At 42.1% G+C, this 13965-nt stretch overlaps 1 protein-coding gene across 2 annotated transcripts in view; it reads right to left on the bottom strand.

Annotated features, from left to right (window-relative positions):
* SLIT2 (slit guidance ligand 2) overlaps positions 1–11291 on the bottom strand; it is a 415143-nt gene extending 403852 nt beyond the window's left edge. For both annotated transcript variants that reach the window (XM_055434236.2, XM_055434237.2), the window contains exons 1-3: positions 9246–11291; positions 6560–6631; positions 5367–5438 (exon numbers count right to left, since the gene is read on the bottom strand). In XM_055434236.2, the coding sequence (XP_055290211.1) occupies positions 5367–5438; positions 6560–6631; positions 9246–9424 (323 nt within the window). In that variant the 5' untranslated portion in view covers positions 9425–11291. The remainder of the gene's footprint in view (positions 1–5366; positions 5439–6559; positions 6632–9245) is intronic.
* Between the last annotated feature and the right edge of the window lie 2674 nt (positions 11292–13965).

The raw sequence follows: 13965 nt of genomic DNA, 5'->3' as shown, positions 1-13965 counted from the left end.
CTAAACTACTCATTTCAGGGGAGATATAAAGGCTGCAGCATCCAGCAAACACTGTTACAAAGGATGAGCCCAAAACAGATGTGGGAAAAATAAACAGCATCGCCGCTGCAGAATTTATAAAACGCTCCACAAAGAGCAAACAGAACTTCTCACCACCGTTCAACTTCAAGGCCCATTAAAACACATTGTATGAGAAACCCTCTCAGATAGATTCAATGTTCTGCTAAACTTCAACAGTGCACTTGCATTAAAATCTTTTAAGACCATAGTCAGTAAATGCAATTTAAAATAGTTCACTATCACTTATAAACAGGCAAGAATAACTGGACATTTAATGGCTATCACAGATAAAGTGATTCACACTTGAGCATCAAGGTGCATGATTTATATCCTACAATGTACATACCGAGCTTCTTTACTGAGTTTGAGATGTTTATAGACTTTCCCAAGAAAATAACTGCAGTGACTTTAAACCTTGGTATAAAGGTGCCAGATAGTATGATGAGCTTTCATTCTTTTCCAAGTAGATTAGCACTGTTAGTGTGCCGTTACTTCAAGAAAAAGAAAGTGTCATGTGTTGCCTATAAACTTGCAGGATGAGTCAGAAGAGGGATTCTCCACATCCCTAATGAGCAAGGGTTCAGAGACTTCCCTCAGATCTGTTCCACAACACATTCTCTGTTTGAACTAAATGTTTAGCGACCTACAACCAAAAGTCTAGTGTTGGAGTTCCTTAGTTTCACACTAGCTATCACATGCCTATAAATGGTGTGCACATCCAGAAATAACTCAGCGCCACCTTCAAAAAATACATGTGCCTTTGAGATATCCTTTAGGGAGAGTAAAGTGTGTAGTCAAACTTAGGCTCTATTGTAAAAATATTTCTAAACTGAGTTATTTTCTTTGTGTCTACCTGGTAGAAACTAAAATAGACAAGTGAACAGGTTTTGCAATGGCTTCATTATAATAATATTTTTAGGACTCTTTTATTAAAGCAAAAATGAGTATCAAATGACATAGTAAAAAAAAAAAAAGGTAATCTGAAATCCAAAGATACAAAAACTTGGAATGTTTAAAGAAATATTGTCTTAAGAGTGCCATTACACTTTACTGAAAGGAACAAAAGTACAACCCAAGCCTTTGGCTTTATCACTTGTGCAATTTCGCTATTTTAAGTGTGTAAGATATTATGAAGTTAATGAAATACCTAACATCCAAGGTTTTCAATGGTATGCTACTGGTTCTCATTAATGTAATGTAGGCATATATGAATTTTATTTTGTCTTATGAGTGTTTCATTATATTTAGGACAAAATGCCCTACCATTTTTTTGAACAAACAAAAAATTTCAAAAACTTTCTCATACTCTTGCATTTGTGTTGTCAAGGAATGTATAAAAGCAGATGTTTTTCAGTAGTGAAATACTGAAGTGGCCTGCATGCATGCCTGCTAAGTCGTTTCAGTCATGTCCGACTCTTTGCAACCCTATGAACTGTAGTCTGCCAATCTCCTTTGTCCATGGGCTTCTCCAGGCAAGAATACTGGAATGGTTCGCCACATCCTCCTTCAGGTATCTTTCCGACTCAGGGATCAAATCTGAATCTCTCATGTCTCCTGCACTGACAGATGGGTTCTTTACCACTAGTGTCACTTGGGAAGCCCCGAAGTGGCCTGGGTCTCTCTAAAATGTCATAAAATAGAACTTTAATTACTTCAGTATAATCCCGTAAGACATAAGTGAATAATGGAACTTTACGGATGTAGAGAAAAGTCATGGGTCCCAGTGTGATTTTTTTTCAGCCTTCTAACACATTACCCACTAGTCAAGAAATACTTTGAATTAATAATTTAGTATGGAGACTTTATTGCAGATATACACAGGTATCTTCTATGAAGTATAATGAAGTATAATTCTTAAATGTTCCAATTCTTCACTATAGCTTGTTTTCCCTTAATTAACTTCCATTGAATATAGTCACTTAACTATATGAGCTTTCATTTGAACATTTGGTTAAACAATATGAGACCTGTAATGCAGTATGAGACCTGTTAATGCAATCTACATCAGGCACATTCTTAAGGCTTCATTCTCATCCCAGATAAGCAAGTACTATCGGCAACACAGAGCACAAATGGGAATCTGCCAGGGCACATGTTAGGTCAAGGTGCATAGTAGGAAACTGTCAAAGTGGATGTACTGTGTGCTCATAGTGTGTAGGTGTGATTAAAACTTATTCCTTTTATGATGATTCATAGCCACAGTCTGATCATCATATCACCTGATGTTTTCTATACAATACAAAGAAGTGAATGAGAGGCAGAGAGGCAGTGAGAGAGGAAAGGAAAAAAGGAAAGGAAAGAGGGAGAGACAGATGATTTTAATTCCCATCTACTTCTTGGTATTTTGACTGAAACCTTGAGTTTCATCAATTCTTTGAAGTGGAAAAAAAAATTGTGCTTTTTCATACCTATAATGTTTTGATTTAACAATAATGATTTTTTTATCCTATACTAAAATTAAACTCAATCTGATAAAATGACCCTGTTTCTTAGAGATTAAAAGTCGGATTTCTAAAAGGAACAGCTCTTATCTTCTGTTCTCAGATGTCTTCTTTCTCTAGATCAAGTTAAAACTCTATCAACAAAAAATAAAAAGAAAAAACATATAATTTTGAAATATTCACAAAATATCATTTGGAATTGTTTTGATTTTATCATTTTAAAATGGAAAAACAAACTTAAAACCATAAATTGCACACAAATAAAGTTACTGTTTTTATTTTTGTTCTTTACACAAAGAATGAAAGTTAAGTTGCTATATATATATATATATGTAGTGTAAATGGCATTTACAACATAAACCTGCATTTATAGATCTTTTCATAATTTGGAGTTTGAATTTAAACTTCAGATTCAAGGTGCCAAAAACATATAAATTCACATGAGATATAATTATTTAAAAGTTAATTCACTGGTTACTTTCCATTTATTACATTGTCTCTTGCAACTATTGGGAGGGGAAGCAATCTGTGCGATGTTAATGACATCACCTACTACAATAAGAATATATGCCATAATTATATCATTATAATGCCATAGTAACTTGATTATAGAACTCTCTGGGTAGCTTTTAAATTTTTTATTTTTTAATTAATATACTGAACAAAATATAAAACAGTTTATTTCACAATAACCTGAATGCATTCTTTGGCAAAACTGTTTGCCATTTAATGTATTTAAAAAAAAAATAAATATTTGAAAAGTGTTCCTAAGAAATGGTTTTGAATTCCAGAGTCCCAAGGAGATGAATTGGCTGTCAGATAACAATGTGTTTCTATCAGATGGACTTGGCAGTTGTAAACAAAAGGAATTTTCTCAGCTTTTCCTCACAAATATGAAATATTTGCTCTCAGCCAACAGCTGGGGTGATTTAAAGAAGTCCTGCATATATATTAGTTTTCATTTAAAATTACAAACCCTCCTCCCACTCTGAAACATGTTACTGCATCTTCATAGAACAGAAAATTGTTCTGAGATGAAGTGACATTCCCAGGGGAAGTCAAAGTCAAAAAACAGCACCTACTTACAACTTTAATCGAATTTCAGATCATTAGGTATCTGGTTAATAAATTTTAGGAAAAGTTAATTTATTCAAAATGAAAGTTCAAATGATACTCCAAAGTGGCTTAAAAATAATGAAAAAGTTTGTTTCAGTGTTTCTGAAAATACTTAAAACTATAAAATAAACCAAATAGAGACTTCATGAAAAGCCACTTAGAATCCTTCAAGGTCAAAGTTGTTCAAGAAAAAAAAACATAAATATACATATATATATATTTCACATGTATATATAAATCCTAAACACACATACATATACATGAATAAATATGTTATTGATGAAAACAACTATTAATGTTTAAATGATAATTTTAAATTATCTCTTCATCTTAACAAACATTTAAATTATATTAATGCTTGTTTCAATGGATGAATTAAAAATAAATTTTTCAAGTACTCACTGGTAGTTAGCTAGTCACAAAAGAGATCAAAGAATAAATATTTTCAGAGTATTTTTATATATTGAGGTAGATTATGAACTTATGAACTTTGTTATAAACATAACCAAATGTTTACCTTATCTTTATTTCCTTCCCAAAACTAGCTTTAAGTAGTAGCTTTACATTTATTTTGAATCCCACAAATATATCCCTTTATTGTAATATTGTTCATGGAAAAATTTTTTACAAATAAATTAGATATATCTGTTTTTAAGCTATAAATGTAGCTTCTATTTACAAATAACTTAGAAGTTGACAAGTCATTTTTTTATTTACAATTATACTGAATTAACTTTTGTACTAGGGCCCAGTGAATCTGAGTATGTGCTATACCCAAAATGAACTTTATATCTCACTATTTTAAATAAAATTTTCATTTTTACCTAAAGTGCCTCTTAAAACAGACAAAGAAACTTATTAAAATAATTGTTGCTACTTTTAACAGAGCCATTATTTGGCCCTAGAAATGCAAAGCTACTAAACTTGAATTATCAAGACATATGGAGATATATAATTCATATTTCAAGTTACAAATTGTGTATTTTTTCTTAATTATTTCAGACAGAGGCTTCTGATTTTGTACATATACACGTAGGCCTAAAATATTAATGGTTCTCAAGTAATATATATCAATCCATAAGATTTTGTGTCTGAAATTTTAAAAAAATACATTTTAAATTTTGAAGTCCACATTTGATCATCTTGGAAAAAAAAACAATTAATGTTAAATGACATGCTTTGATAAAGTAATTCTTACATCCATTTATCCTTAAATGCTTTTTCCAGCAAAAAGAATACTTAGAAAGCTACTATAAAATAAAGAAATAAATATTCACAAGTGTGTGAATATCAGAAAGCAAATCTTTATAACACTAAGAACTTTAAATATTTCTTCCAATGCCATTAACGACATACATAGCAACATCATGGGAACTAAAATAATTATCAGCAAAACTTTGTTTTATAATGCCCCATAAATACACGGCCTTTCCTCCCATAAGCAAATAAAACAAACTAGATGAACAATAAGAAAAAAGGTACATCTCTAAGTACCAAAGCAATGGCTACCAAGGAAGTAAATGTGTCAGGAAAGTAAGTCTGTTTTTGAACTTTATCACAAATTAGTACTATTTATGCAAAAATTCTATAATTTCCAATTGTAAATTAGTTTAAAAATCACTAATTCAACCTCTTGCTTTTGTAAATTTACAAAGACTAAGACATGAAATTAAAGACATGGTCCTTGAAATGCAAGTATTATTAAAAATATAGTTATGTCGTCATAAGTTTGGAATTGAAAATACTCACAGTCTCTCCAGTTCTTTAAGATCCTGGAATGCTCCTCTTTCAATGGTGGTAATCTTATTCTCCATAAGCTGACTGAAATGCAAAGTATAACAGGGGTCTTAATGTTAGCACTCATTATCTGAAAAAGTTTCAATTCAGCAACTGAAAACTTGTCCCCTCACAAAGTTAAATACTGCTCTGGTTTGATAGTCAATACAAAATCTAACAATGATATATCTGAAAAGAGTCAGGGAGGGAAAATAGTATCCTCATCACAAAACTTTCATAAAAAATACTAATTCAGTTTCTCACAAAATTTAGTTAGAATCCTGAACCTTAAACTATAACCCATGATACTGCAATTTTGATGGCTGGTTTTTAAGTGAGTTCTTAACTGAAAGAATCAACATACAATAATTCATCATATGTAGACTTCAGTTCACTGATGGATATGTCAGAAATGGGAAGAATTCATCAAGGGCAAAATGTGTTTTTTAAAAATAAACAGTGAACACACAATGATCAAAAGTATATGTTCACTGCAATATAAATATTAAAATTTAAATTTAATTACAAATTTGTAAGAAAAAAGTTTTACATTACACTGAATCTCAAATGATGGTTCACTCACAACCTAACACCCAAAGAAGTAATCACACTGCAACAATTTTATAAAAGCTGCAAAGTTAACAGATACAAGAAGAGACAATTCAAAATATTTTAGTGGGAAACATTTCCCACTAAAAACTCTGCAAAAACCTAGATTGTTTTATTTTAATGTTAGAAAATATTTATATGTGTTGATTGCTAGAAAAGTCTGAACATTTTTATATTAGCAATAATAAAATGCAGACCCACTTAAATTCTTTCTAGCTAATCTCAAATCCTAAAAGTATATAAAATGTCTCACATTACTCATATTGTGAAAGCAATTATGCTACATTTTTATATGCATAAGCACTTAGGGTTGTTACAGCAAATATTTGAGGTCATTTCCATAATTCTATTTTATGGCCTGCCCCTAAACTTAAAATGAAAGCCTACATTTTTATTCAAAATTGTAGTACACTGATAAACAGAAAGGAAACCAAGGCCTGGTAAAATTTTATGTTTCTGTCACTGAGACAGTTTTTAAACCTGACATCAGTAATGATTCAAAATCCACAAGCTTAAAAAACATGATAATTCTCCAAAACACAGAAGAACATACTTACAGAACTCTTAAGTGTCGAAGACCAGCAAAATCTGTCTTGGTAATCCTTGTGATGTTATTTCCATTCAAATCCCTAATAGAGAACAAGTAAGAAAATGAAAGTTCCATTTAATTTCTATTACTATCTAGTTAAAGAAAAATATACACTAAATAAAAACTGTGAGATAAAAGATCAGTTCCAATTATTATTTTGCAAAGTAAAAGAGAGGGAAAGAGAAGGAAGTCACGTGTGAAAGAAAATTTTTAAAATGATTCTTAACAAGTTTAGAGAGTCTATGCTTACTGGCATATGACAAGAAAATGAAGTAATTCTGTTATCAAGAGTTCTCTTTTGTGTGTATGGGAGTGCTTTTCATTTTTGTTTTTATAAGGAGGTGTATGTTAATTTCACAGATACTCTGCTATTTACTATACTTGTTATGAACACTCCCAAAAAGTTTCCTTCAGGAAGTTAAACAATTTTCTAATATTATTCAGGGAGAAATTTAAAAAATTCAGACCCTTATCCTTAGGTAGCACCGTGGCTAAACTTCCTAAGGCAAAGAATAAAGTTAAAATGTCATCAAAAGAACTGCACTTCAAAGACTGGCATTTATAGGCATTTACCTTCCAACAATTCTATGTTTGTATGAAAACTAAACTCTTCATTTGCAGCTCAGGAACCCCCGCTGCGAACTGTAAAGTGAAAACTACCAGCAAGGGCAATAATGGAAATAGTATTCAGACCCTGACATTTTGGTCCAGATTTCAGCACCACAGTTTCCTTGAGAGTCACAACCCCCTTTTCTGGCATCTTAGGTCAAGATCTAAACTTGCCCTGGTTTCAATCATTTCAAGTAAAACCAGGCTTTGCTGCGGTTTGAATGTTCTCCCCTTCAGGGAAGTAAACCCTACGTTGACTTTAAAACAGCATGTTTGGGGTCTATATTTAATGTGCTTATGTTGTCAATAATATAATTTCATAAGCTGCCACTGAGTAAACTATTTTCGGAAAATTCTTTATAAATCCCTCATAGGGGTAATTTTTTTTCAAGTACCTAAAAGTCAGTTGCTTTATTTTTTCCCCAAATGCATTCCCCTTTTGTTGAATAAGACGGGTTAGTGCTTAAACTTTAAACCATTCTGAAGGGCATGAAATGACAAGCGCTAAGACAGAGTTTTGCATTGCCTTCTCCCCAAACCATTTTCCGTGCTGAGCAAAGCACCATCGAATTGTTTGTTCCCTTTTTGAACTACCTGACATAACCTGAGTCCTAAAGCCCCCATCCCACACGAACTTGGTAGATCACATTCTTGACAAGACACCTTCGGTAGGGCCGCAACGTGCCCAGCGCTGCGGGCCTGGGAAGGAGGGAAGAAACAGAGTAGGGGTCGGCTCAGTGAGGCTCGGGATGGGGGAGCCATTTGCACGGGAAAGAAGTGGCTCGACTTTAAACTGAGAGAGAGGGAAATGGGTTGGATAAGATCGACTCGCAGCGCTGTGAGCCGTGCGGGTAACCCTCACAGCCCCGGGCGCAGAGGCCCGGGGAGCGCAGCCTGGGAGCGTCGCCAGGTCCTCCTTGCCCCACCCGGCCCACGCGCAACAGCGAGGGAAGCGCGCCCGGGACGCCGGGGCAGCGGCCTCGACGTTCACAAAGAGAACGGCCTCCACGCTTCACTTCCCTGAAGTCGGAAAGCGCCCCACAAGCAGCGCGTGGGCCGTCATCACCCGCTCTGCTATTACTTCTTCATTAGAGACTCGCAGAGACAGGGAGGCGGGGATGTCTGCGGGCAGCAGAGCGCGAAGAAAGGAAAGGAAGAGCTGCTGACACGCGCAGAGACGCAGAAACTGCCAGAAAGGTGGAAAGGGGGCACTGGGGCTCAGCACGAAGGGCCGGAGCGGGCAGCCGAGGGCCGCGGGGTTACCAAAGCGGTCAGACCCGCCTTGACCAGTCCTGGTTTGGACAGCCAGCCCTAACTTCGCTTAGTCGATGGGACGCGCGGTCTGCCGCTGGAGTCCCCCTGCTCCGACACGTCCCTTGGGGCTCTCCGCCGCCGCCTCCTCCCCCGGGAAGTGGCAGGCGGGGGAAGAGTAGCTGGGGGCTGCACGCGGCCGCTCTCCTCGGGCATCCTTCCTTCCGTGGCCTGTGGAAGCAGCCCCCGGGCGGGATCAGCCTCCCCACACCGCATCTCCTCTGCCTCCGTCCCCAGGAGGGCGACACAAAGCCCGGGAGCAGAGGCTTCTCTCATTTGACTACCCCCTTTCCCGTCCACCCGCCTCCTCGCGCCACCCCGCGGTGACAAGAGCCGGAACTGAGCCCTGAACCGACCCGCGAGAGTTTCCAACCGCAAGGTGACTCAGTTTAAGGAGTCCAAGGAACAAAGTCGCGTCTCCCTTGCCCCGGGCAAACTCGACTCCTCTTCCCTCATCTCCCCGCCTCCCCAGCCTCAGAGAATCAGCCCGCAAAGGGCTGCGAGTGGCGGGACGAGAACGGGAGGAAGGGACCAAGCGCGGTAGTCCGCGGGCCCGCCCCTCCTTGGGCAGCGCCCTCCCAGAGAGTTCAAGCCCAGGATGCGCGTTGAGGAAAGCTAGTGGGGGCTGCCCCAGACACAAGTCCCTGTGCCTCGGGGTCCCTCCAATCTAGATACAGGGGCTGCGTGACCCCGATGGGAGGGAGGGCCAAGGGGGAGAATGAGCCCATACTCACAGTCTCTCGGTGTTGCGGGGGATATTCCTGGGCACACTGCGCAACGCCAGCCCGTGACAGTCCACGGTGCTCCCGGAGCAGGAGCACTGCGCCGGACACGCTTGCGGCGCCACCTCGTTCAGGATCGCCAGCACTAACCCCAGAGACAGGGACAGCGTCTGCCAGCCGACGCCGTGCATCTTCCCCCGCCGCCTCCTAGCTCGTCGGCCCCAGGGGTTTCTCTTTAGCTCGTTCCTCTGCTCCAACCGCGCGGTGCCTGAGGCCCAGTGCCTGGCTCGAGGCTAGCCACCCAGAGGGTCCAGATAACGTGCACAAAATAATACAGAAGTAACAGTAATATTCAAGGCAGTAGAGCTGACACAGGTACACGCCTCTCAGCTCCCCTCTTCCTTCTCCTCCTGCAGGGCAGGCGCTCCTTGGGCAACTTTAAGTCCAGAAGATCAATTGACCTGGCCAAGGCTACAGGAAGACCCCAGAGCAGCGGGGAGTGGATCGCGCGTCGTCTGTCTGGCAAATATCAACTTAGCTGTAAGAGACCTGAAGCTTGCAACAGCTGATGAAGATCGTGAAGATGCAGGAGCCAGTTGCGCGTGGAACTGAGATGATCTGATTCCACCGACCCCTCTGCAAATCCAATTCCAGTGAGGACCGTAGAAGACAGAAGGAGGAGGCTCAGTAGGAATGGTGGCCTCGATCAAAGTGAGCTCTCCGAAACTAAAAGGCGCAGGAGCCCCGCTGGCCGGGAGTGAAGCACAGTGGACGACTGGACATGGAGCGCGGGGGCGCACAGGGCTGGCGCGCAGCCTGGGGGGGCGCGGAACCGCGCTGCGGGGCTCCTGGCGTGACTCACTCACGCGGCCTCCCCCCCTGGCCTGCAGCTCCTCCGCAGCCCCAGCCGGTCCCCGTCACATGCACTTCGCTAAAGGATGTATGGGCAATTCCGCCTCCCGCCCGGCGTCCTTGGAGACGCTCCGCACGAGGGCCTTCCCCGAGGTCAAGCAGAAAAGACAAAAGGGCAATCGAACCGCCACAGCAGGCAGGAACATCCACTAGTCACGACCACGGCAGAGGAAATCCAAGAGGCCAAGTTGAGGATGAGAGCTCCTGCTAAGACTGAGTAGGGAATGGCTGGCAGGCCGGCCAGAAAGAGTGTGGAAAGGCCAAGCTGGAGGTGTCCGCCTCCCAGGTCCTCCCGGGGTGTTCCGGAGGGCAGAGAGATGGCAGTTGGGTCGGTGGGATCTGCTAATCCGAGGAGACCCCAGGAGGCAGCTGAACTGCAGTCCTGTGTGCGTGCGTGTGTCAGCCCCTCGCGTCTCCCGGATACGCCGCGGCTCCGCAGCAGACACCTGATGGCAAAGGTGGAAGAAACAAGAGCAGCCTCCTGGAGGGGGGGCGGGGCGCTGCCCTTCGGTCTACCCCCGACAGCCGCCCACAAGTGGGCCCTTCTTCTCAAAGTGCAGGAACTTTTCCCAGGTTTTGAATCCAGTCCCCACAGCTACGGTGGGAGTCCTCCCGCCGACGTCGCGACGCCGCCCGAATCCGGGCGCTGCACCTGACTCGGCGGCCGCAGTCCGGAGCAGCCCGTCTCCTTCCAGCACCTTCCCTTCTCCAGGTGGCTTTCCGCGCCCCTTTCTGGGGGGAGGGAAGTGGGGAAGAGGGAAGGCGGCGGTCGGGAGCGGGGACTCGGTGGCTCTGTTGACTCCCGAGCTCCTGGCAAGTGTCTAAACAATAGGACGGACGCAGGAGCCCTAGTCTGGCTCGGCTGCGGGAAGGTGGGTTGTTGTTGTAACTGGAGTTGTTGGCTCCGGCTGCAGCCAGCCGAACAAAAACCCGGCCCGCGCTTCTGGAGCTGGCCGCGGGCCCCCGGACGCTCCCCTTTCTCCTCAGCGCTCCCGCCTTGCCCGGAAAGCTCGGCAGATCCCGCCTGCGCCCGGGAGCCACGGCGCTCCCATCACTCGCCGCCGCTCCCTGCCGCCTTTTTTAACCACCGTCTGCGGCAGCAGCCGCCGCCGCCGCCGCCGCCACCAGCCTCCGCCGTCCGCGCACTCCCCAAATAAATAACCCCAAGTCAGAAGTTAAGCCGGCGCCCGCCTTATATACCCGGCGGAGCCCCCACCCCCTCGGCCCCGCCCCGCGCGGCCCGGCCCCGCCCACTGGCGGAGCGCGGGGAGCCTGCACCTCGCCCGGCAGAGGTGAGGCCGGGGCTGCCGGCGCCGGGCGGAGGCGGCGGCGGGTGGCGCGTTCCCGCTCACTCCGGCTCGCGCTTTCGCTCTCACGCCCCTGCAAAGTTTGGCGGAGGAAGGAGGTTTCCCCCGCCCCGAGCTCCAGGGCCCCAGAGGTAACCCAGGCTCGAAGACGGTCTTTTGCAGTGGGTGGAGGACAAGAGGGCTGCTTTGAACGCTGCTTGTAAATAGCGCAGGCGATGCCTTGCTGCAGCTTTTGCCACGCGATCCTAAGGGGGACTGCTCAGTGTTTAAAGCACTGAGAGAGAAAGAGACATTATGATTAAAAAAAAAAAAAAAACGAAATCTGCCTGAGCTCACAGACACACACATGTGTATTTTTGGGTGCTTAAAAGTTCAGAGTTTTTGTAAGTTGGAAAATGGTGCTTGCGAACCTTTTCTCCAGCCTTCCCTATCTCCGAGCCACCCCCTTCCGTTTAACCCTTTCTTTGTAGGCGCGCACTTAACACCGTGCTCAGTTGACGTCTTGAGTGCACACTTCGCTCACAAAACTCCAAGGGCTTCAATATGTCTGTGAGATTTTACTCTCTTAGGAAAGGAGGGGAAAAAAATAAATCCCTAGCAACGAACGTTGTAACCAGAAGGTTTCCTTTATTTCAGGGAGCTCTGGATATTTTTTCCCCACTGTTTTGGAAGAGAATTTCCTTGTTTCGTCTTGTCGTTTTAGTGTGATGTGTGTCTGGCAACTGCTACCACTCTCCCGCTTCCCACTCCGCCCCTCCGCCGCCCTAAGCAAAAACTGTCACCATTGGTTTGAAATGACATCTAAATGAGTCGACAATTTCGCTTGAATTTAAAACAACTCACCTCCTTCTTCCTGGTCCCAGTACACCTTACACCGCTTACACAGGAATTTGTGCAAGCCCCCAACCTAATGCCAATCTCACAGCGTGATAATTATTTGTGTGGTTAGCCGTCACCCCCTTGAATGCGAGAGGACCCATCAATTCATTTTTCTATTTCCTTCATCTAACAGCATACCCGACACACAGGAGGTCCCCTGAAAATTCATCAATTTCTTTAACACAAGAATATCCTCAACTTGAAATTTCTCCAGTATATCCATTAGCTTTTCTCCTACTTAGGTAGAAACCAAAATATTTTTGCAAAATAGCTACCTCTACCTATGTCATTTTGCTTGCCCTGGAAAACTGAAATCCATTTTGAGAGCATGTCCAAAGACAGGGTACCCATTAGATAACTGAATTGGAACCCTGGATTGCTCATTTTAATGCCACAAATTTATATTCATCTGTTCATTTAAATACTTCAAAAGCATTTAACATTCATTAACTCATTTGTCCTTCCAGATTTTTAGCATTAAGGTCTGTTATGTAACTTCCTTAAGAAGGAAAAAGTAGACACCATAGTCACATTTTTTTCTGCAAGGAAAATGAGATAAAGAATAAGTATGTGTCATTGATGAAGGACTCTTCTGTACCTCCCCCCAAATGACCCCCAGGGAATTTTCTTTAGTCTGTACTAGTAAATTATATGGTTGAAATATATTTACTCCCACACTAGTTAACTTAATTCCACAACTTTGATACCCTGTCAGCAACAAGATATGAGTATTTATGTTCACTTTCATCCACCACACAGAATCATGGCTCTGTATTTTAATTGCAAAAATGTATCTTGCATTCCAAATATTCACAAGTAATGGTATTTATATCATTGCACAATGAAAGTCATAGATATGAGTTCAAGTTTGATTCTTTCCCTGGCTCACTTTCCATTCTGTGTAAAACCAAGAAAAGAGCCAAAATTACCACTTACAGCAACATGCCTACAGAAATGTATTTTTTAATTTGATGCAAATTTGAATAAAAAGATACATCCAGTGGATTTCATCAAGGAAAAAAAGGAAGACTACAAGGAATTCCTGAGAGACACGGCACATTAATTTCTTTGTGTCATCAACTTTTTCAGGGAAAAGGGCAATTTATACATGAGTAACCAGATTTATCATTCAAAAAACTATTAGTATTATTGCAGGACATTTTTGGAGGCCTCACTTGCTTTAGTATCATTAATTCTAGGTCTTCATTCTTTCTAGACTACATTGCTTCCAACCGAAATCTGAACTTCTCTTTGACTCTGTTACACCTATCCTGAAGAAAGCCTTCTGTGGTGCCTCTTGTTATCATATGAGGTCGCCATAAAGCCTGACCTTGTTTAAACGGAAGCAGTGACAGATTTTCTTTTCTTGGGCTCCAAAATCACTGCGGTTAGTGACTGCAGCCATGAAATTAAAAGACACTGGCTCCTTGGAAGGAAAGTTATGACAAACCTAGGCAGCATATGAAAAAGCAAAGACCATTTTCCTAACAAAAGTGCATATAGTCAAAGCTGTGCTTTTTCCAATATTCATGTACAGATATGAGAGTTGGACCATAAAGAAGGCTGAGTGCTGAAGAACGGATGCTTTCAAATTGTGGTGCTGGAGAAGACTCTTGAGAGTCCCTTGGACTGCA

The sequence above is a fragment of the Moschus berezovskii genome, chromosome 5, assembly GCF_049115385.1.
Source record: "Moschus berezovskii isolate FMDL1 chromosome 5, NW_MosBer_1.0, whole genome shotgun sequence".
NCBI lineage: Eukaryota > Metazoa > Chordata > Mammalia > Artiodactyla > Moschidae > Moschus > Moschus berezovskii.
Note: the sequence above shows the minus strand (reverse complement) of the source record. Positions and strands in the feature narration are given on the sequence as shown.